Source organism: Ailuropoda melanoleuca, chromosome 14 (assembly GCF_002007445.2).
Source record: "Ailuropoda melanoleuca isolate Jingjing chromosome 14, ASM200744v2, whole genome shotgun sequence".
NCBI classification, from domain to species: domain Eukaryota; kingdom Metazoa; phylum Chordata; class Mammalia; order Carnivora; family Ursidae; genus Ailuropoda; species Ailuropoda melanoleuca.
The window spans coordinates 60,460,311-60,484,641 of record NC_048231.1 but is presented as its reverse complement, the minus strand read 5'-3'; the positions used below and the strand labels follow the sequence as shown (position 1 = coordinate 60,484,641).

General features: G+C 45.8%; 1 protein-coding gene across 5 annotated transcripts in view; it reads right to left on the bottom strand.

Moving 5' to 3' along the window:
* The window catches only part of LAMA3 (laminin subunit alpha 3), a 254,194-nt gene that overhangs the window by 191,371 nt on the left and 38,492 nt on the right, over nt 1-24,331 (bottom strand). For all 5 annotated transcript variants that reach the window (XR_004620111.1, XM_034642117.1, XM_034642118.1 and 2 more), the window contains exons 3-5: nt 3,950-4,067; nt 3,110-3,228; nt 1,660-1,830 (exon numbers count right to left, since the gene is read on the bottom strand). Coding sequence is in view for 4 of the 5 variants with exons in the window: in XM_034642117.1 (XP_034498008.1) it covers nt 1,660-1,830; nt 3,110-3,228; nt 3,950-4,067 (408 nt within the window). In the remaining variant the exon portion in view is untranslated. The remainder of the gene's footprint in view (nt 1-1,659; nt 1,831-3,109; nt 3,229-3,949; nt 4,068-24,331) is intronic.

Here is a 24,331-nt window from a genome sequence, read left to right as displayed (position 1 = left end):
GGGGGGGCAGAGGGAGAGGGAGGAGCAGACCTCCTGCTGAGCAGGGAGTGATGCAGGGCTTCTAGGACCCTGGGATCATGACCTGAGCCAAAGGCAGACACTTAACTAACTGAGCCGCCCAGGCGCCCAACAACCACTCTTCTTAATATGGTTAAATTCAGTATTTGAGGACTTTCTATGACAAGTTAACAGTAGAAGCTGTCATGCTGATCACCACAGAAGTTTCTCTCTGCACATGTGTTAAGGGCAGCAGCAGCGGCAAGAGAGAGAAGCACTCAGCCTTCACCCAGAGCCCACACGACGGTGTGACAGGACAGCTGGTATGCTGTTCCTTCACTTAAAGAAGCAACCTAGATTGGGATGAGGGGTCTCCCAATTATATGTGAGATGAGCCCCATAAAAACTTACTTCATAGAGAAGACTACATTCACCTAAGTGGAAAATATACATACAAGGACAAATCTTATAACCCCACCCCCCCCAAAAAAGAACATGAAAGGAAAAAAAGGTGGGGAGGTACATTTGTGGCAAGGCTCCAAAATATCTGGGGAATGGAAACCCAGCCTGGCTACAGTTTACCAGAAAGCCCAGCTCTCCCCTATACATTTCATTCTGGGATCCAAGGTAGTCACCACCTACAGCAGCTCAGAGAGAGCTAAGGGGACAGAAAATGCAGAAGACAAGCCACCTACTTCCAAGATGACTGGCCTTTCTGGAAAATGCTCAAAACTGTAGCAAAACCTACTTTTCTCCTTGCCTTCCTCTTCCAGCTCTCTGATATCACCTACAGAAGAAGCCAGACTCTATCAGGTACACTGGGCATCTTCCCTTCCCCCTTCTGGGTCCACTCTCCAGGACCCTCTTTCTCTTTCTGCCCTTTGCTCAGGGGCTGAACTTTATGGGCTCCAACAGGGATTCTCTTGCCCACTGGCTTCCCATTGGGTTTGGCCAATGGAAGACACCAGCAGAAGATCAGAGGGTAGGAGAAGAGTGAGTTCAAGATATTTATTCTCCTGGCTCCCCCTCTGCCCGGGGTACTCTCCTGACACTGAGAGTGACAAATGTGCACCCAGTGCAGTAAGCGGCACTGGTGCTCGTCAGTACCCATGTCTCCTCCACTGCAGCGACATTACATTACCCAGCCTCCTGCACACACCTGGGACTACACCACCAATTCCTGCCAATGGAGGTGACCTGCGTGGTCAGGAGCAGGCGGGTCTTCTCTAGGCTCTCACTCTTTCCTCATCTACTGACCATGTACAGGGGATCTAGAATAGGACTCTGGGTCCCACAAGATGGCTGCACCTTGACACAGAAAGAGCCTGGTCCCCTGAATGACCGCATGGAGCTGATCCCATCTGCCGACCCACACTGGACCATGACGTGAGCAAGAAACTAACCTTTATTCTGTTACGCCTCTGAGACTTGGGGATTATTTGTTATCATAGCAGACTAACACATCTTTGCCTTTCATCCTCTTTGAATATCATGATTTTTCTTCAGCAACCAAACTTCAAAATCATATCCAGTATTTCATACAAGAACAATTCCTATGCCTACACCATTACTGGCCATAAAGATTACTTGAAAGGTAATGAATTTGATAAGCAAAAATAAGTAACAAAAGCTGCTCTGTAGGCACACAGAAACACCACTCACCCGCCGAGTGACGGTTGGATCTCTCTGTGCTTTGGAGATGAGGTGTCCAAGGAGGGTATTAGTTCGGAGAAAACACAGGCGGATGTTTGTAGCCTTGGTAAACTCCCGCAGGGTGTGAGAGAAAGTAAAATTTTTTGCACCTGGTCGACCATTTATCAAGGACACCACAACCTAAAATAACCACACAACACATACAGAGGGGGTAAAAAGTCCCTTCGTGAAAATATAGCCACAAGTAACTAAAAATAACTCACATGCCCCAAAGTAGTTGGTTTCTTTGAGCCATTAGATGTTTATAGGTGGTCTTGGATCTTATTTATGTCTAAAAATATCATCGCTACTTCTGAATTCCCTTCTCGTTCCTAGTTCCAAACTCTGGCAATCTCTCCGTAAGACCTGGGCTCTTCAAAAATGTTATCATTTCATTTTCAAACCCTTTGTTCTATCAGTGTAGTTACAGTGTTGTAATACTATGAAATGTTGAAAATATAATGTTAAAATCTATAAATATAAGAAAACAACCTTTGGTTACATCAAAGAAACAAAGCTACAGTTATCTAAAAACCGAAACGAGGTTGAAGAAAAGAAGTCTCTGGATATAGAATTGACTGTGGAGAGGACAAAAAAAGATCGATACAAAACCCAGGTTTTGTTTTAAAGCTTTAAGTGATGAAGTCCAAGTGCCAACAATTAGAGACACTCATCAATCACTAGAAGGTACTGGATAGAGCTGGTCAAGAAAGTTCTCTCCAGCTAAAACAGGGAGACACACCCTTAAAGAAGTTCATTTGAAATTCACTTCATGCTCATGATGGCCTCACAATTTCCAAGGAATTCTTCTCCAATTTTCCCCATTCTGTTTTCCCATGTCCCATAACAATAGCCTAGCTGCCTTTACCATGACCAAATGCAACCCCAAAGGGACAGTAATTCTTTTCTTCCTTACAGATGATGCCCACCCTGCCCAGAGGGAACAGGGATTTGTGCTGTCACCTACCCCTCATCTCCTCACTCTTATGGGGGACACGTATTTGTGAAGAAGTGGGAGGGATCTTCACCTCAATCACCAGCAACCCACTTTCTAAACATTCCACCAGAAAAGACAGTTCAAGACCCGTGGAGCTTGAATCCGGAATCCGAGCTTCCAGAAAAGAAGTTGAGACCTCAAATAGAATTTCTGATGTCAATTATGCCTCAATTTTTTAAAAATAAAATAAAATAATTAATCAATTAATTAACTATTTTAATTAATTAAAAATTTAAAAGAATTTCCAACCCAACTCATTCTGGAAGTCTTCGATGTGATTCCTTTACTAGTTAGTTCCAAGTTCTGGCTTCTATCGTGATCTATCTTAGATCTTGAAAGTGCAAGTTTCCCAATTATGCAAAATTTTATATCCTCATGTTGATTTCTGAGTCTCATTTCTCCCTTCCCCCCATATCAACTTACCTCACCATTTTCCAAAGGTACAATCCGGGAATATTCGGTAGTACAAAGTACATCGTCATCTTGGGTGATGGCCATATTTGCCTCCTGCCCAAACTGCTCCAAGCAATCTACTTTAGAGTCTAGGAAGGAAACATTTTAATACTATAAAGTAAAATATTATCACCTTGTCATAAATCTTGTAAGGAATCTTATGTTTCCTAAGAAAATACATCAGAAGGAAACAACAGAGAAGCATTTAAGATTTTTAGACAAAAGCTTAGAATGAAGTTTTAATTCATGAAAGAAAATACCAAGCCATTTTAGGCCACTTACTTTCAATAGCAATGTTTGGAGCTTTGGTTCTAACTCCTCACCCCTCATTAGGCAAGTTTACCCTCTAAGGAGCATTTGTGGAAAGCCCAGGGCCTTTGAAAGCAAAATTCCCATCGCCTCAGGTCATCATAGGGTTCAGAGACACTGACATTCTTCATTAGTTGAAGATGACAGGGTCAAGGTAAATAATGTGAAATGCAGGGTCCATAAAGATGGAACTTAGTCCCTAATTCTACACGAAAGGTAAAGGACTGTAGCTATGGCCCAGTTGTAAGTACACCGCTTCTTCCTAAATAGCAGCAAAAACCGTTATCATGAAAGGCATTTCAACCTCAGTTCTGCACCTGTATCCTTGGAATTAACGCACACACGCTTGAGAAATAGGGATGTTCCAAGAATAACCTAGAGGGTTAAAATTGGCCAGTCCTTAATTAGCCAAACTGAGAGACTCATTTTCCAGTTAAATCCAGTGTTGATCTGTTGCAAATAATTAAAGCCCTGCGTAATATGGTAAGCAAGATTACTTACGAGCAAAATATTGCCAAGGTGAGTAGGTGCTTCCAAAATCTACAGATCTTTCCAAGACCCAAAGGTCAGGGCGAGGGGAATTTGCAAATTTGATGATAAGATAGGCTACATGGAAAAGCTGGTAAAGCAAAGGAGATACAGTTATTAAAGTCACCTTGTCTATCCGCAATCTTGACCATCTTTATATGATGCTGATCCGAAGGCAACAAGCATCTAGCCACCCCCTCCCAAGATCCAGATTCTATTTCTTTTTTTTTTTAAGATTTTATTTATTTATTGGACAGGGAGAGAGACAGCCAGCAAGAGAGGGAACACAAGCAGGGGGAGTGGGAGAGGAAGAAGCAGGTTCATAGCGGAAGAGCCTGATGTGGGGCTCGATCCCAGATCGCTGGGATCACGCCCTGAGCTGAAGGCAGACGCTTAACCGCTGTGCCACCCAGGCGCCTCCCAGATTCTATTTCTAACTGCCTATTGGACAACTATATCTGGGTGCAGACTTTCTTTTTTTTTTTAAGATTTTATTTATTTTTGTGACAGAGAGACAGCCAGTGAGAGAGGGAACACAGCAGTTGAGTGGGAGAGGAAGAAGCAGGCTCCCAGCGGAGGACCCCGATGTGGGACTCGATCCCGGAATGCCAGGATCACGCCCTGAGCCAAAGACAGACACTTAACGACTGCGCTACCCAGGCGCCCCATGGGTGCAGACTTTCAAGCTTACCATGTTCAAAACCAAATATTCACTTTTCTTTCTCCTCCAGATCTATTCATTAATCTTTGTCACGTCTTAATGATTTACCCTTGATTTTTAACCAACCTACAGAACATCTTAAAGGCTGTACCTTTGAGAAATCTGATTTCAAGCAATAACCATCAAGTGCTAAGCCTTCCCAGGACCAAGAGCCAAGTGAGTTTCCTGGGAGTGTCATGGTCTTTGCTTGGTTCCAGGTCTTAGAGAGCTCACAGCTGCAGAACTGAGGGCAGAGCAGCTGTTTGGTAGAGTGACAGCACCTCCTTCCCCGGCACCATCTCCACTGTCTCCTTTTATCCTGATTATTCTCCCTCTTTTTAATTTTCTCGTCCATCCTCATCACTCTTTTGCCCGTGACCACACTGCAGAAGTATGGAAGAGACAAGGGGAGACTTTGGTCCCTTCTTCACCCTCCCATTCATGAGTCCCAGCACGTCTCCACAGTGGACCCCAGGAGCCCTTGCAGGTCTACTACCCCTTCCCCTCAAACTTATCTGGCTTGGGTTTTGAACCCTGAGAGTCTATATATTTCCCAAAGATCCTGGTGTGACAACAAATACAGGTGTTAAATATGTTAATGTGTTAATGAGTGAGGCTTATCTCTACCCCCCCCCACATGCTCTCCACCTCCCACATTCTCTGACCCCAAGTAACAGATCCAACGGTGACTTTCAGAAGAGGACTCCCCCAAGCTATTAACTAGCCCAGGAGAGCCATTTGAACGATGAGCATCTAGTTAGAGGGAGGGGCAGGACTCAGAATCTGTGAGATCCTTTCATTTCTTGGGGGAAAAATAAAGGAGATTCCTCTTCATATTTTTTACATACATAATATGGTAAGAGTCATATATTTAAAAAAAAAAAATCTGAGAACTAGTAGCTACTTGTAAATGTTCCAAACCTGGTACTAGAAGCCAAAATCTCTGGGACAATGATTCTCAAATTTTAGTCTCAGGACCCCTTCACACTTTTAATAGTTATTGAGAACCTCTAAAAGCTTTTTTTTTTTTTAAGATTTTATTTATTTATTTGACAGAGATAGAGACAGCCAGCGAGAGAGGGAACACAAGCAGGGGGAATGGGAGAGGAAGAAGCAGGCTCATAGCGGAGGAGCCTGATGTGGGGCTCGATCCCATAACGCCGGGATCACGCCCTAAGCCGAAGGCAGACACCCAACAACTGTGCCACCGAGGCACCCCTAAAAGCTTTTGTTTATGTGGATTATATCTGTTAGCATGTACCCATATTAAATATAAAGGCTGAGAAATTTTAAAGATATATATCACTAATTCACTTAAAATAATAATAAACCCACAAGTTAACATAAACACCATATTTTTGTGAAAAAATTACTCTATTTTCCAAAACTTAAAAATTGTATGGAGAATAGTGACTTGACTTTACATTTTTAAAGTTTCTTTAAACGTGTGCATTGGTAGAAGACAGATGGATTCTTCTATCTGCTTCTGCTTACAATTTGTTGTGACATATAGTTTTGGTTGATGTATTTAAAGAAAATCAGGCATCACATAGATATATTTGGGGAAAAGGAGGATCTCAAAGCTTGCAGGCCTCCTGAAAGGTCTTGGGGACCTCAGTGGGCTCTCAACCACACTTTGAGAACAAGTGCTCTTGGTCACAGAGGTTACTCTTTGCTCTAAGAAGCCCCTTGGCTTAATCTCTGCAGAAGGAAGAATGGTCACACCAATTACTGAAAACCCTAAGTTCAGCCAGTTCTATCCCAGTCAAACAGTTGCTCTTTAATCTTGAAAAAAACTGCATCCCTGGGCTCAGATTAATGTTCCCAGACTGTTTACCAATCCTTGGAAAAAATGATCCAAACTCATGGAGAAAACTAATTAGGAATTGTAAGGTAGTCTGAAAATCATAAGGCAATACCTAAAGGTAAGAGAAAGAATTTCCAAAAGACACATTCCGTTATCACATAGTGAAGGAATTCATAGGAAATCCCAGAACTCCAAGTTTGGAAAAATCAGAACAAATGTATTTCCCTGAAAACTGTTTGCATATCTGTCTTAGACCACATCAAAGTAAGACCATCTTTAGATATGAGTAAGATAGAAAATAAAGGAAATATTTTTGGATACAGGAATCATTCAAAGCAGTATTAACCTCTTTCATCAAAATTCTACAACCATAACATACACACACACACACACCCAAAAACCCTATTTACTTAATAGTTTATGATCTAATGGTTACTATGTTCTAGGTTCTGTTAGGCACCTCATGAACATTCTCTCTCAAGAGGTTAAGTAACACGTCCAAGTATTCTAGGCATAAAAATCTTGAGCCTATGTGTATCCTACTCACAGATCATTAGCTAGGCCACAGAACCTAAGAGATACTTAATATTTGACCTGTTTTATTCTAGGGCAAATAAATTGTCAGAAAACTTCCAAACACCATTACTTCCAAATATACTAAGATTGCATTACGGGGAGCCTGGAGAGCGGGAGCTATGTTATAGTACATCCCAAGGAGTATTGAGCTCAGAGGGGATACTCTTTTTGTTTCACTTCATCCTGTTCCAAGGTAATAGGTAATGAGGCACAGCAGTTAAAAATCCCAAATCTAGGAGCAGGGGCAGACACAGGTCAGTGTGCCCCACTCCCCACCACCTCTGAAAGCCCGCCACCCGGCCTAATTTAATAAGTCCACTGATTCCACTAACTCATCTTCCAATGCCCATGGGATGGGACATTCCACTTCAAAATGCTTCCCTCCTTTTCCTCTTGGGACTTTGTTTCTGATGTTCCTCAACATACATCTTAGCGCCCCGACTGTTGCTAGGGTGCACTTCCTTTCTTCTGACTCCGGACCCTACGGTTTCTCCATCATCACCACTGTTGTGTAACTTGCAGTTGATTCTTGCCAAGTACTCCAGCTGAGACCTGCAGATTCAAAATGTCACTGCAAGGCAGAGTGGTCCTCAAAGTGGATTTGCAGCTCGGCTCGTGCAAGTTAAACCGACAGGTATGAATTTATTCTTTTCCACTTGATCATTTAAAATAATGTGCCTCTTAAACAGCTCCTTCCGTTAAACTCCCATTATCAGTTACTTATGTTTGCTCTTGGATCACTCAAAATTCTTCAGAGCACTCAGGAATGACGCATGAGATTCACCAATCTAAACGAGGGCCCTCCAGGAGGCTAGAAAGCGCCAGACCATTGAATCACTAGAAGCAGAAAAGCAAAGGCAGAGTTGTGCATTTTCAGAAAAATAACATTTGGGAATCAAAGATAAGGAGGAAGAAATGCCCAGGAAGGACTAATTTGTCATCTTCTCTCCACATGCTTTTAGACTGAGCTGAAGATAACTTGAACTTTGTTCATGATCAATCAGGTAGAGATACAAAGTAATCTTTTAAATAATGTTTTAAGAAGCAGATAATAATCATAATAGGTGGAGTGTGAGGTAGTTTGACTTCAAAAGCCTTCAAGGTGAGCAGATGAGATGAGATGGCATCATCTAACCCTTGCGTCTCTGCCAATGCTCACCATTCTGAACGCTCTGAAATTCCAGCCCATCATTTCAGGGCCCTCCCAGATGGCATGGTACACGTTCGGTAAATGTCATGGATGGATGGATGCATGGATGGATGGATGGATGGATGGGTGGATGGATGAATATTAAAGTTGTGTTGTTGCCTCCCAGTTCTGGAGGCAGAGGTGAACCCCCAAGTGGTCCTGTCTGGTGCCCAGGCTTGGTGGGGCACTTCTAAGGCTGTAGGGGAAACCAACCCCCTGTAGTGAATCCTTGCCCTGTCACCCACTGGGCATGTGACTCTAAGCATCTCACTGAACCACTCTGAGATTGTATTTCCTTGCCCATAAAATAATAACATAAAAGAAGCATAAAAATATTTGTTACATAAATAAGGAGCAATAGCATCCACATCATACAAAGTTTATATTCTCCTAAACGAGCACCTGGCATGCTCTGTGGCACCTACTCATTTCCATCTGTCGTTCCCGTATTTGTATCTTAATCACTCCTGTATCATCAGAGTAGGTGCTAAATAAATGTTGTTGGATGGAGATGAAATTAATACATGGGACACGTGAAATTGCAAAATGTTATGCAAATGTATTTAAAGTCACATCCAGAAGGAGCTTCTCACTCAACTAAATAATACAGCCTCCACTAAAAAAGTCTTAAGTTTATGATGTGAGATTAGTCTGCTATTAGCTTTATACTTTGATAAACATATTGTTCCACAAAGTGGCATTTCCTAATTTAGTTTTTCTGATGTTTTGTTTATTTATTTATTTATTATTATTATTATATTATGTTAGTCACCATACAGTACATCCCCGGATTCCGATGCAAAGTTTGATGCTTCATTAGTTGCGTATAACACCCAGTGCACCATGCAATACGTGCCCTCCTTACTACCCATCACCAGTCTATCCCATTCCCCCACCCCCTCCCCTCTGAAGCCCTCAGTTTGTTTCTCATAGTCCATAGTCTCTCATGTTTCATTCCCCCTTCTGATTACCCCCCTTTCTTTATCCCTTTCTTCCCCTACAGATCATCCTATGATGTTTTATTTTGCATGATTTTCAAACCTCCAGGAAAGCTCAAACAGCAATACACTGAATATCATTAGATTCACCAAATGTTAACATACTCTCTCTGCACGCACACGTACACACACACACACACACACACACGTACCTTTTTTTGTGTTTTTGAAAGTGAGTTTCATACTGTATGGTGACTAACATAACATAATAAAAAATAAATAAACAAGTAATAAATAAATAAATAAGAAAGTAAGTTTCAGACATCACTATGCTTCAACTCTAAATATTTCAGCAGGTACATCCCAAAAGCATGGGCTTTTCTACAGAAACTCAACATTTTGAAGACTAAGGAATTTTATCATTTGTACAAAAATCTTATCGAACACACTGTGCATATTCAAATTTCCCTGGTTCTCCTAATAACTCCCTTTGGGTTCCAATCCAGGATTACATGAAGCATTTATTTGTCAAGTCTTTTGTTTCCTATAACCTAGATCAGTCCCCCCATGGATTTTGTCTTTCCTGATATTGACATTTAGAAGAGTCCAAGTCCTTTCTATCACAGAATGTCCCACAATCTGAATTTTTCTGATTATTTTCTCATGATCTGATTCAGAATAAGCATTTTGGGAAGATTACTTTCTGTGTGACCCCTTCGTCCCATGGCATCATGCCGGGGGGCACGAGATGCCAGGTGGTCTTATTATCAGTGATGCCATATTTGATCCTATGCCTAAAAAGTTGTCCACCAGATTTCCCCATTATTAAGCTACCTTTTTCCTCGGTCATTAATCAGTAACCTGGGGAGAGGCACTCTGAAACATTTCTTTTTCTTAACTAAATTATAAACATTCCCACTGTCCATGTAAAAATACAAATACAGGTTATGAACAATAAGTCCCCAAATATGGAACCAAACAATTAAACTTCTGTGCCTGGTGCCCATCTGAAAAACTGCCTAAGGAGCTAATTTTATAGCAAAAATTTTAACTGAGAAGGAAAAATGCAGATCGAGTGAAATTAAACTCTATTTTAGTAACCTTGTTTGAAAACTTTTTACAAAATGAAATACAATCCCCATAAAACAATCAAGGTGCAGTGATGAAAATACAACTCAGCTGGCCTGAAAAAGGATCCTTTTAATCCTGGTCCAGAGAGCACACCTGCCAAAGGCATAGCAGAGGCACTTCTCTCTTACAGGTTTATCATCACCCTGGGCTGAAAAACCCAATCCCTGGCACCATCAAAAAGACTATGCTCAGGAGGAAAGTTACTTTGTCCCTCACTGTCTCTTACTATCTCCCAGAAGCACCTGCTCACCTGTGAGGAGGGAAGATGGATCATTCCAGAAACCTACAGGAAGGGACTCAAGAGGTCCCTAGGTCAACCTTTCACTCAGGTTAAGAACATTCACACAAGAATCTCTTTTTGAGAGGAAACCCACTGCATTGCTGACAAGTTCTGGCCATTATGTTGCCTTGGTGTTTTGTCAAAAACTTTCTGTCACAGGTCCACCTCCCCTGCCTCGGAGTAGCACAGACTTCCACTCTTTATTGCACATGACAGCCGGCCCAGGATTTAAATCCCAACACCACTCCCTACGTTCCTTTTAAGGAATTAAGATTCCATTCAGCAGGAGGCGAAGGTTAGGGTAGAAAGTGGAAAGGAGAGGAGAAATTAGTCTCTCGCTTCCTCATTAAAAATAACTACAATAGCCTGAGAAATAAAAACCCTAAAGCAAAAACGACTCTAAAGATTTGGATCCCTCCAAGAGCTTGGAAGATGACAAGTCCACTATTTTTTTTAATGGAAGATTTCAAGAAAAAAAAATGAAAGAGAGAAAAGGTGAAACACTTGCATCTATATTTTATTATCGATGAATTCTTAACTCTGGAGGAAAAAATTATTAATGCCATAGAGTGTGATCTTTGGTCCTGGTGGACTTTAATCATTATTGCCTAAGTAGACTCGAAGTGCAGAATTTGAGACTGGCGTATGTTACTCAAGGGCATTTCACCTACAATTAACAATGTATGAATAGATTCGGTGATGCTTTTGAAATAAGCTAAAGCCCACTGGAATCCAAGAACTCTGAGTCCAATTTCCTAACGAAGTCTTATATTTTATCCTGGTTGCTCTAACTGTCTGAGAATTTTTTGGTCTACGCCCTGATTCTCCCTGTAACACTTACTTTTTCTCATTCACGCTTTTTTTGCTAATGTGTAAGAAAATTGCCTATGACATTTGGTTCACTCACCGAACTGAAAAGTAGCCTAAGAATGTGTCTGACATACTTCAGAACAAGGGAAATTATACGGTCATGTTCTCTTGAGGCAAAGCGGTTTCACTAACTCAACTTTAAGAACCAGCCACTATGTTATCTAAGTCCTCCTTGAATCTATTTAACATTTTTTCAACTCAATGATTCCTAGAAATAGATTGATTTCTATGAATGGCTTACACCAGGCTTCAACAAAGTATTTCTCAGTGATGGTGATTTGTCCTAAATCAGATTCCAGATGATGTGACTGCCACTCTCATTAATAAGACCATACCTTCCATGATGTCCCTGACTCCTCTTGACCAATAGCTTTCTACCGAAACAGTTACATTTCTGGCCTGCATTCATAAGAGTCCTCTCTTACTTTTAATTGGCATATCTGTTTTCCTTTTTCTTCTGTTACCTCTTTCTTAAGTTCACCAACCATGGTTGAATCTGAGTTTTACCTAAGGCTAAAATGATCCTTTTGGCTGTGTATCCAATGCCCTTAGTAATGACGGGGCACTTCAGAGACCTTTCAACAACAGCTGTGCTTGTCTGTAGGGCATAATGATGGCCACTTAAATTTATTAGTCAGCATATTCTTTTTTTTTTTAATAATGAGCTTTAAGCTGATGTGCATTTCAGATCAGCTGGGCTACATATTAAATATTCTTGGAATTTATCCTTTGGCCAAACGTGGTCTTTCCCTCCAGAGCACTAAATCCTCTAGTGTGGTTCTCCAAGGGGGCGCTCCCACCACCTGGGGTGTTCGGAAAATGTAAGGAGACAGTTTAACTGGTTGTCATGGGAACACACCCAGATAAGGAGAGAGACCATGCATCGGCAGCAGCGACAGCTCCAACCTGAGGAAGATGACGGGCAGCCCCGGGTGAGGAGCTGGTCTCCCCGTGTTTGGATCTGCCATCCATCCGGAGTATGACGGGACAGGAGGCCGTGTCGGAGGCGTTTGTCTTTTGTTTATTGGACTTTCGAAGGCCTGAATGCCTGTCCCACCTTACGAATCTTGCTGGAACAGAACGCACCTTCCAACTTTAGAAGCTGAAAATGCCAGCTTCCTGGCTCCCGCAGCAGGTGAGGCAACATGAGCGCATGACCTAGGCCCGGCAAATCGGATATTTGCTTCCAGGGCAAGTGCTACAAAAAGGTGGGACACAGACACTGAAGAATTCTTCCTAGAGGCAACAAAGATGGCAGCAGCATCTGGCTTCCAGGGACGGCAGCTGACCCCAGCAGGGGTGTACTAAGTCCAGAGTCCAGGCTCAGGGCTGACGGTGTCGCCAGCTCCTGCTGCAGCCAGTGGTGATCAGCTGCCGCCATGTCCTTTCAGACCAGCCTATGATTTGGACTGTGCACAACCTCTGCTTCCGGTCTTTTTCTGAGCTTGATTCTCCATGCTCCTCAAACCCCCTCCTACTACCCCACCTCTGCCCCTGCCACCCTCAGAGGTGACTCCCTTTCACACGGAAAATCAGAACTACCAGAAAGGACCGGCCTTTCCTTCCCTTTGCAGATCTAAGAGCCAAACTGCACATCCTCTCCTTCTTCCCCTGGACTGATGGAGCGAGGAGCCTCTTCCTGTCAAATGCCAACCCCTCCCTCGGCACTCTGGGTCCCCTCCTGCCTTCTGTAGGATCCTTCCCAACAGCTTTGAAAGTCCCCTCCATCCCGAAGACAAAAAGAGCCTCTCCTCCCATCCAAACTTCTCCTCCCCCCCCAAGACGCCCTTCTTCCAAGAGTGTGCACTGGCCCGTCCCCCAGTTCACCCAGAGTTCAGTTCTCAGCCTTTCCTTACCTCGCCCTCCCCACCTTATGCAATGACTCCTGATTTCTCTCTCTCACCAGATGTTCACAGAAGCTTTGGACCCACACGACAGCTGTCTGCTTCATCTCCTCCTGAAACACCTCACATCCTTCTCAAGTCGACAGGACCCAGGGAAGCCAGCCCCTGAGCGTGATAACTCCTGTCTAATCTGTGGGGCTCAGTGAAGCCTTCTCTCTGGTTAGTCCTCTGTATTCTGTGGTTTCTGGAGCACCGTGCTTTTCCTTTAAAACACTCCTTGCAGGACCATTACATAAATATTCATAGCTCGAGGGCTCCTGGCCTCATGGATATGACAGGCCCTGACCATCCTGCCCCCTGAGGGGCTGCTGCAGGAATTCTCAGGGTACCTGTAGCCACAGGCCAGGGCAGCGCCCACAGTGCCTGGATGAGGGCGAGGCTGGGAGGTGGCCAAAGCCCAAGGATTGCACTTACTTGGCATCAAACAGGACAGCTCAAAGTCACTTTCACCCTCAGGAAAAGGTGCCTCTGGACTGAGCTCTCCAATCTGGACGTGAGATGGTCTCTAGTGTCCCAAATGCACCCACTTAAATGCCCTGGATCCGGCAGACCCTAGCAGGCACCTTCATAACCAGACAAATGTAAGGAAAATAGGGAAGCCGTAGAGCGGAGGGAGGCCTGGGTCTGAAGGGTCAGATGGGGGGAAGGGAGGTGGTGGGCTGCAGGTGCAGTGTGGACGGGCTCCACGCCTGATGGCCATCAGGACGAGTGGGTTCTGCACACATCTCAGCATCTGCCAGAGTCAGGTGGCCTGGGGTCAGTTTCCCGAAATCCAGCCCCCGCAGGACACCGTCGGGGATTTGAGCAGGGATTCGAGGCTGCCCCAGACAGGATGTGGCATGGAACCGAAGGGGAGTGCGCAGGGCGACCAGACACAGCCACGACGGCAGATGCGGGTTAAAACGAGAAACTGAGGGCAGTGGCCCCAAGCTAAGAGGTTCCAGGTGGAGGTGAGAGCAGCAACAGCCCAGCATGTTGGCTGGCAGAGAGGGGACTGTGGTGGGGGAGGGGGACTCCTTCCACGCCCATGGGAACCTTCCCACTAAATGCCATCTGCCACCTTGCGGGAATGAAGATGGTAGATGAGACGAGTGGCTAGGTGTTCTAGAAAGGTGGGTCTGGGGTTGGAGGGTGGGAGGAGCCCCAATTCCATCATCCAACCTCCACACAATGACCAACCCCCTCTCTCACTTCCCTTAGACCCATCTCTATCCTCCCCCATCCCCTTACTTCCTTGTCTTCCTTCCCGAAGCCTCTCCCCAGGGCAGGGCATCTTTTGTCCTCATACCCCAAAAGCTACACAGAAAGGCAGGATTCTACCATGTTTATGCCATTCCATCCTGCAAATGTGGCATGTGATGGCTGTTACAGCTTCACAAGCTACTAAACGGGTTTTTAAGACAGCTTTTTTCTGGGGGCGCCTGGGTTGCTCAGTCGTTAAGCATCTGCCTTCGGCTCAGGGCGTGATCCCGGTGTTCTGGGATCGAGCCCCATATCAGGCTCCTCCGTTGGGAGCCTGCTTCTTCCTCTCCCACTCCCCCCTGCTTGTGTTCCCTCTCTCGCTGGCTGTCTCTCTCTCTGTCAAATAAATAAATAAAATCTTTAAAAAAAAAAAAAGCTTGTTTCTGTAACATTTTTCCAGGGGAAAAAATGCGATAGGAGTTCTCAATATCTGATGCAACTTTTGGCACACACCTCATTTATACCTACACATGACCTCTCCCAGGGCAATATTCCATTAAATAAACCAATGTGAAAGATCATCTCACCAACGACCACACAAATACCAACCCCATAGTGGTCAGAAGCAAGGAAATAGATACACATACGGTATCAATGAACTCTCCCAACATAAAGGGCAGGAATGTGGAAGACATCACACGGCCATACTCATTAGAACGGAGTCTGTGTCTAATTAGGATAGACCGGCTGCATTGCAGTTACCAATTAGCACAAAACCTTAGGGATTAAATCTGTTTGGATCTCACTCATGCTACGTGTCTATTGACGGTGGGCTCTGCTCTGCGTCCTCCTACCACACCGCCACGAACCGATGGAACACCTGCTCTCGGGAAACATCACTGAGGCAGGAAGGGAATGTGGGGTATTATACACAAAATCGGTCCCCAGGACCCAAAGACATGACCAAGTGCAGCCCTACTTTGAGCCTGGCAAGAGAAGAACCTGGAATCCTGGTGAGCTAGAAATGCAGAGGTGCTGATGCTCAGAGGACCCCATTTCATCCCAGTGTGGTCCCACTGCCCCTGCTAAATTGGAAATCAATGGTAGAAGTTGAAATTTCAGAGGAGTTGACTTCTGTTTTTTTACCCACACTACCCGTGGTGCGCACGGAGCACAACTGAGGCAGAGAGAAGATGTATTCGATTCTGCACACTCAGCCAAGCTAGGGCACAGAAGGACCCTGCAGCGCTCTCCAACTTAGGGGTGCATTCGAAGCAGCTGGGGAGCATGTTGAAATGCAGATTCCCAGGCTACGATTCTAGAAATTCAGATTCAATAGGGAGGTCTAGACACAGGGACAACTAAATTTGCAGAGCTTAGAGCAAAATGAAAACCCAGGGACCCTTGTATAAAATACACTTTTTCCCTCCCTTCCATAGTTTCTTTCTTGGCCAATCATGATGTTTTTTATTTGCTACTTAATGTTGTACTCTCTTGGGCCAGAGGACTCTCAGTGGGTGAGTGCAGACGCTCACGGGCACCAGGGGACTTCGCCCTGTCACCAGCTGCTACAGGCCAGGACCCTCCCCCTAAAGCTGCTGGGTTCATACAACGCACCACACTGTGCCCGCACGGACAGGCGTCTCCTGAGGGTTAGAAGCTCCACACAGAAATGCCTGGTCCCTGGATGCGGGATGAGTGAGAGGCTCATTCTTGTCAGGCTGCGCACGGCTCCACGAGCTTGAGACGGGGGCAGCGCCGCCATGCCCTCCTTGGCATGGTGTGCATGCAGCCAAAACTCCATGCGCCTGCTCTCAGAGCCCAGCCAGGGGCCAAGGACGGCAGGGTGGAGACAGGGAGGAAGGGGAGGATGGACGGATTGAGGCACCAGGGCTTAGGGGAGCAGATGGCCGAGAACATGTCTGGGGAGGAGGATGACTCATGAGCTAGCATATGCTCCATTGTCCTACTGGACTTCAATTACAAAACACAAACTCAAACATAAAATTATTAAGAATTTCAAGATGGCATTAAGCCCCAAGCATGGGTCCTCCTTCTGACCACATGGATTCGAGGACTAATTTTGGGAAACACTGACCTAAAGACAGGCTCATCCAGGTGAAGGTAATCAAGAAAGGTCCCAACATCAAAGAGTAGAATAAAAAGGTGGAGACTCTGACAGCCAGAGTTACTCTAGGCAGGGAGACCCTCCATGTTCTAGAATTTGACATCAGGGTCCCAGCCACAGACTACAGGTCTCAGAAAACTGGTAAGAGAACAAGACTCTAAGATCCAGACATGATCACGAGGGACTGGTAGCGATCACTAACCATTCCGGTTTGTTGGCGACCAGCCTGGCTTCACTAATGAAAATCCTATATCCCAGAAAACACCCTGGTCCTGGGCAAACCAGGACGGTTGGTCACACTATAAACAGGGCCTAGAACTGGCTCAACAAACTATTCATCTTTGAAAGATTAATGGAAAGGCTGCTCCCTTATGAAATCTTCCCGAAATATACCAAGCAAAGAGGATACCTCCCTCTGTGATAGGGAAACTGAAGGACTCCGTAAAAAATGTGCATTCTGCTCATTTTCCTGCTTCTATTCTTGCTAGGACCTGCACTCCCACCCCACTCTACACATGCCCCAGAACGCAAATAGTGTACATCCTTATTAGGGACAAGGAGTTCATGATTTCTCTAGAATAGATAACATCTAAGGAAGGCCCAGGAGAGAATGACCAGACGAAGCCTATCATAGGCATATTCCAGACCACCAGCGCTAGACATCTAGGCGCCAAGGCCCCCTGGCTCCAAAGAATAACACCTGGGCATTCATCTTTGTTTTGACCAGTTCCTGGAACCCTGAGAGGACAGGTACACCAGACCACCATCCTCAGTAAAAACCCCAGACCCTGTACAAGGATGAGACTCACGCTCCTTTCCCAGTTTCCCAGACACTCCGTCTGTATCTGCTCTCTCTGTATCTTCAGTAACTCTACTCTCACTTTCTGCTGGCTCGAGTTTGATTCCATCCTACTCAAGGCCAAGGACCATCTTGGCTGCTCCTTCAGGACCCCTACTGGGTCCCCAGACCCCGCCAGCCGGCAGCGCCTCCATGGTGGTTATATTGACCAGGATGCATGCTGATTCTTCAGTCGCGCCTGTGACTCCCAAGAGGAATGTGAAATCCCAGAAGACAAGGGGGGGTCCTATGGTATTGTTATTTATAAGAAATATGTATTTAGTCTTGATCCATTTCTGGCACACAGCTCCTAGAACCCTTGGCATTTCCTAAAAGATAAGAGTGCTAAATGCGCCTTTTGTTATAAGAATAAGGTTTCTCGGAAAGCCCCTAGGCCACCGAAGGGTGGGGGCTGGCTGTAGGAGCAACCAACCCCAGTGATTATAGGGTTGGAACTTTCAGTCCCGCCCCCTGGCCTCCCTAGAGGGAAAAGGGGCTGGAGGTTGAATCAATCACCAATGGCCAATGATTTAATCCATCAAGCCTGTGTCCTACAGCTTCCGTAAAAACCCAAACAGACCGAGTTCAGAGAGCTCCGGGGTGGGTGAGCATGGGAAGGTTTGGGGAGAGTGGTGCACCCCAAGAGAGCAGGGAAACCCCTGTCCTTCCCCACATACCTCGTCCGAGGCATCTCTTTCATCCTGCTGATCCTGAGTTCGATCCTTTTATAATAAACTAGTAATCTAGTAAATAAAATGTTTCTCTCAGTTCTGTGAGCCGCTCTGGCAAATTAAACCAGAAGAAAGGCTTGCGGGGGCTTCTAGTCTATAACTGGGTAATTCGAAAGCGCAGGTGACAACCCAGACTGGCCGCTGCGGTCTGCAGTGGGGGTGGGGCACGGTCTGGCTGCACTGAGCCCTTCATCTATGGGATCTGATGCTATTTCCAGGTAAACCGTGTCAAAATTGAGTTGAATTGTAGGACGCCCAGCTAGTGTCCAAGAGTTGCTTGGTTGTGTGGGGGGAACCGCACACACTGGAACCGCTGTCAGAATCCAAGATCCCATCACAAATGCCTGGGAAGGAGAAGGGGGATGGAGAGGCCCCAGCTGCTAAGGTTCGATGCAGGGGCCTGATGGCAGTGCGGCACCAAGCCAGCTCAAAGCCAGCCAAGCCGCTCACCGAGCTAGAAACCCCAGGCTCTTTTGCTCTGCTCCCTGGGCTGTGGCTTAGTCCCAGAACCTGAAGGTCTGTCTCTGCTGAAATTAGTGCCCTGAGCGTGAAGAAATACAGTGTCAAGAATCAAAAGAACGGGCAAGTGGTTGCAGCAGCAAGTGAAAGGACAAAAAGGTGCCACCTTCGAGAAGGATCGGGCAAGTAGAATCACTAAGATAATAGTAAGAAGAAGGAGAAGGAAGAGGACAAACCAGCATTTACTGGGGATTTAGATGTGCTTACATGTTACAGTGGGCTTTACCATAACCCTGGTATTGGTACTAATATTATCTGCTTCATAGATGCGGAAACCGAAGTTTGGAGGAGATGCAGGACGTGTCTATAGTCACACGAGTAAGTAACAAAGCACAGACCTGAGCCCACCACCTCTGTCTGATCCCAAAACCTGGACTTTCATGCCATTAGTGACCCTGCTGTTGGGGACAGCTAAGGGCCCAAGAGGGCTAAAGCCAGGGAGCTTGGTCCTTTCTTTGAGGACGCTCTCCTCCTTGGTGGTTCTGCCCAGGGCCAGAGTTGCTGCACAGCCTGATTTTCTAGCCCCTGTGTGCACCATGCTCTAGAAAGCCAGAAATGAGAGGAAGATAGAGTTACTTGGCTTCCAGAATGTTTTGCCCCAATCCCTGGGTCAGTGTGTCCCTAGCATCGTGTCCCTTGGGGAGGTTTTGCCTACTCCTCCCAGACTTCATCTTGCATCTTCTCCACCACCGGCCCTGCTTCCAGCTCCATTCTGCTCGTGCTCTTCACCTCCCAGGGAGCCCTGATGACGAGCAGCGTGTCCTCCAGCCCCCTGCTGCTCAGAGTGTGGCCCACGGGCCAGCAACTGGGACATCACTGGAGGGCATGTCAGAAAAGCAGAATCTGGGGCGCCTGGGTGGCTCAGCGGTTAAAGCGTCTGCCTTCGGCTCAGGGCGTGATCCCGGCGTTGTGGGATCGAGCCCCACGTCAGGCTCCTCTGCTATGAGCCTGCTTCTTTCTCTCCCACTCCCCCTGTTTGTGTTCCCTCTCTCGCTGGCTGTCTCTATCTCTGTCGAATAAATAAAAAATCTTTAAAAAAAATTTATTAAGAAAAGCAGAATCTTAGGGCACGCCAGCAGCCTTCTGAGTCAGAAATGCTATTTGAATAGATGACTCAGAAGTCCGTTAAAGTTTGAGAAGCGCTGGCCCCGCCCATTATATACATCCTCTTTCCCATCAGGGGCGCATTGCCAGTGTTCCCGTTCCTCCTATGGAAACCTGCGAGTCGGGGTTCATTTCCTCTCTCAACATGAGCCTTTTAACCGCTTTATCCTCAGTAAAGGAATTCCAGGCTTGGTCAACAGCCCACTCTGCATCCTGAAATGATACCATGCCCACGGCTGCCAAGCCATCTCTACAGAAAGCTGAGCGTGTTTCTCTTGCAACGGACTATATGTCTTCTCCATGCCATGATTACAGACCAGTGTGGGGAGCAAATAACTATCTTCAAGTAGCCAAATTACAATCCAGTTGTGCAAGCCTATCTTCTATGGGATAACATGTCGAGTAAGAAAATTCAGCATAGAACATACTCGATTAAGTCCCAAATGTTCTCCAAAATAAGCAATAACTCCTAACAAAAACAGAAATAATGGCTGGGAAGAGGTACAACGTGGGTGGCAAGGGGTCTCTGGAAAGAATGCCTCGAGGAGACATTATGAGTCATGATCTGACGGCTTAGGGTGAATCCCTATGTATTTAGAATTGAACCCACTCTCTGCTACCAACACACACATTATTTTCCTACTGTCACTGGAAACATTGAGGAGCAAAAAAAAAAAAAATTCTGGGAGTGAAATAGTATAATAGCTAGTGAGGTCTTATAATTAAAAGATATAAAAAAATAAAATAAATAAAAGATATATTTGCCCTAAGTGGGGGGGGGAACAAATCAGTGCTAAAATAAAATAGCTGAGCAGGACCAGGAGTGTCCATTATGTGTCATAAAAGGAAAATTATAACCTGGCAAGCTCTCCCCACGGCCTTGGCGCTCAGTCATTCTGCTTGATCTTGCGTATCCCTGGAACGATTCACTTAGAAAGAAACAAAATTCAAAACTGAGCCACACCAGCTTACAAAGCTTGAATGGTTTCTACAGAATTGCTGTGTACTTCCCAAAATGACTCAAAAATACTGTTTAACACTATATTCATATAGAAGTGTTTCAGGCTTTGGAGAGTCATTACGAAGGTAAAGTATGTCTTGATGTTTCATACTGAGAGGAAACCAAATGTCTGACTAGAATGAAAACAGAGATTTTATTTTACTGTTTCATTAATCTATTGCTTGTACTCATCTACAGCCTTTTCATTTAAGAAAAAAAAAAAAAAGGTGGAGGGGCACCTGGGTGGCTCAGTCAGTTTAGGCATCTAACTTTCGATTTTGGCTCGGGTCATGATGTCAGGGTCGTGAGATCAAGCCCCGAGTCTGGCTCCATGATCAGCATGGAGTCTGCTTGAGATTCTCTCTCCCTCTAATAAATAAATAAATAAAATCTTTTTACAAAAGAAAAAAGAAAAAAAAAAGGTAGGGAGGGTTATAAAGCTCTAAATCCTAAAGGATGTAAAGAAATTAATAAAAATGAAAAACAAACAAACTGAAAGGAGTAAAAGGAAAATCGTTGGCAGGGATGAACTGTTAAGTCCATAATGCAGTTGGCACACAAAACACAGTCATGACGCCATACGCACTCTCATGGCAGAGCCGACAGCAGCCAATATAAAGAGGGAAACCGGACCCCAGGGTCCATATGCCTGTTTAGATTTTTAATGCCACTTAGAAGTACAACTATTTGGGGGACTGAAAGGATTTCTCAGATGGATCCTTGCAAGGGAGCACCGTGGAAGGTGACGGCCAACATACTGAGCGAGGGACAGCAGTACAAGGGAACAGCCACGGGAACCTGAGAGCTTCGGGCGCCAGAGCACAGGCACACCCGGAGTGTCACTCGCATCACGGCGGCAGCCTCGCTGAGGGCTCCACAGCCAGACTGCAGGGTGCAAAGCCTGGGCTGTCCGGTGCGCCCCTCCCACCGGCAGCCGCAGGTTATGTAAGACCATCAGGCGGCCCGCTATCGCTGAGCCTCAATTTCCTCTTCTAGAAAATAAGGGCCTCCCTTGTAAGGTTCCAACAAAGAATGAATGAATGAATACTCCCAAAGTGCTTAGAACAGTTTCTAGCATAAGTATGTTAGCACTATGTTCATGCTATAGTTGCCATAAAATTTGGGTTTTTTAATGCTAAATGTATTTAAATTCTAAATTATTCATCTTTTTTCATCCTGGGAAATTATTGAAAATTATTCATCTCGCTTCATTTTGTGAAGCAGACATCGGAGAATTCTCTAAAAGACTTATGAGCTTACCTATCACGAGGAAAAGAACAACATACCTTCCTCCTCCCACCTATTTTTCTAAATGTTTAAATGAATACTTTAAATATAAATGACTGAAAGCCCAACTTTTCATTATGTCTTCAATATGCTCCTAGTTACAAGTGATAAATATTTTAGTATCTATTTCATATGTATTGCTTTTGGTATGGGAGGGACATCTGTAAATCGGGCAGATAGAAGGAAGGAACTCTCTGCATCCCCAATTCATTCACACATTAAACATACAGTCACTGAATCATTTCGATGCACCAGGCATTCTCTATAGAAAGGAAGAGAACGTGGTTCCTTATTTCATAGTCATAATTCAATTAAGTTTGGGAGCTTCCTCTGTCTCTCTCTCTCTCTCTTTTGCTCACATTATATGTATTTTTAAAAAACTTCTAGCTAGTCACCTCCTCAGTAATTCCCTTTCATTCTTTCAGAGGTGACAACTGAAGGATTTCGGTAAATTTCAATCACTTGAAAAGCCTCCTTCACAATTCAGAGTGCCGGGTGTCCCTCAGAGCTCAGCAGGAGACAGAGGACTCTCCTGGAATGAAGTAATTGGGGACAGTTTAATCGATCAGCTGTTTGCAAAGGAGTGGGCAGGGGTGCCGGTGAAGACCCTTGGAGCCAACAACATCTGAGCACTTTTCCCACCATGGGTTTCAAAGGCAAGGAGAGGAAGCAGACCCTGGAGCCAAGACGGGGCTGTCGCCGTAGGAGCAAGTTGCTGGCCAGAAGCCAAGAGCCTCAATAGAAGACCTGAGGTCCTGCAGTGGGGGGCTGGGGGGCATGGGAATAAATCCCTCAATCTCAATCTCCTCCCACCTTCTCAGCTGAGCACTTGCCAGTACCTCCCACTGGCTGAACTGTGCCAGAAGCCCCAGGACAGGGGAGCCTGCAGATGCTGCCCACCAGGTCATTGCCCCAGGCACTGAGCAGGGAGCAGAGTGGAGGGCGGGAGGAAAGGGGACCATCTAGGTAACAAGAGGGCTAGGGGCCACATCCTGAATAATTAATAAACGTATCTGGAACAGCACAACCAAATCCCAGCCAGGGAAGAGTTTTAAAATCACAGAAAGGAGAGGCAGACTTTTCAGGAGGGGACACAATGGGCATTAATATTGTTGAAGAAAAATTGCTGTAGGGGTGTGTAGAGCAGCGCTCAGCATGTGGCCCACGGGCTGTTTGTCCACAGTGAAACAAGGACAGACATGCAAGGAAGCAGTCCCAAGCCTTTCTAACAATTTGAAAGAGTAAGTTGGTGTCTTTTGTATCTAATTTTTTTTAAGATATTTATTTATTTGAGAGCATGTGCGCACATGAGCAGGGGGAGGGGCTGAGGAAGAATCTCAAGCAGATTCGGTGCTGAGCACAGAGCCCGGGGAGGCAGGGCTCAGTCTCAGGACCCCGAGATCATGATCTGAGCTGAAATCAAGAGTCGGGAGGGAGGCTCAAAGTAGCAGCAAGGGCGGGAGCCTCCCAGGCTGAAAATGAGCAGGATTTCAAGGATGGGGATGCGAACGGGCCATGGGTTGGGTGGTGGTTTGTGTGGTCGTGGGGACAGTGGGGGTGGGGAGGCACGCACGGACTGGGGAGAGATGGACAAAGGCAGGCAGGAGCGCAGCGTCCAGGACTGAGTGGATAGCTGGCCAGGAGAGTGAGAACATGAGTTTAAACAGGGCCATGTGGGCAAGCCATAGCAACCCCACTAACCGAGGCAAGCCGGGGCAGCCCGGGCAAGGTGTCAGACCCACCTGTCCTCCACGCCAGGACTTTCAGGTCCAGCCCTGCCCAGGCCTGAGCAGTGTGTGGGAGATGCCCTCAGCCTGAAATGCAAGAGTTTGCAAATCTGCTGCCCCCCACCCCATCTCCCTGACCTCATTCCCCTGGCCGGTAGGAGGCTAGACACAAGGCCTTCCATGCCCTCTGGGTCACCTGGGCCCAGCCCTGGGGCCTGCTCTCTCACCCTGCGCTTGCTGCCCGCCCCAGGGCTCCCTGCAGCCTGGGGCAGAGACTACCGCCTCAACTCCTGAACTCCCCCGCTAGGGATCTGGCGATGCAGATCTCAGATTTCCCAGGAGCGCTGCTCCCTCTCCCAGCCCTGAGGCTCCCAGGCCTTGGCCCTCCCCCTCCATCCCTCCTGGAGCTCAGGACACTGTGTGCTTGCAACAAGCCCTGTGTGA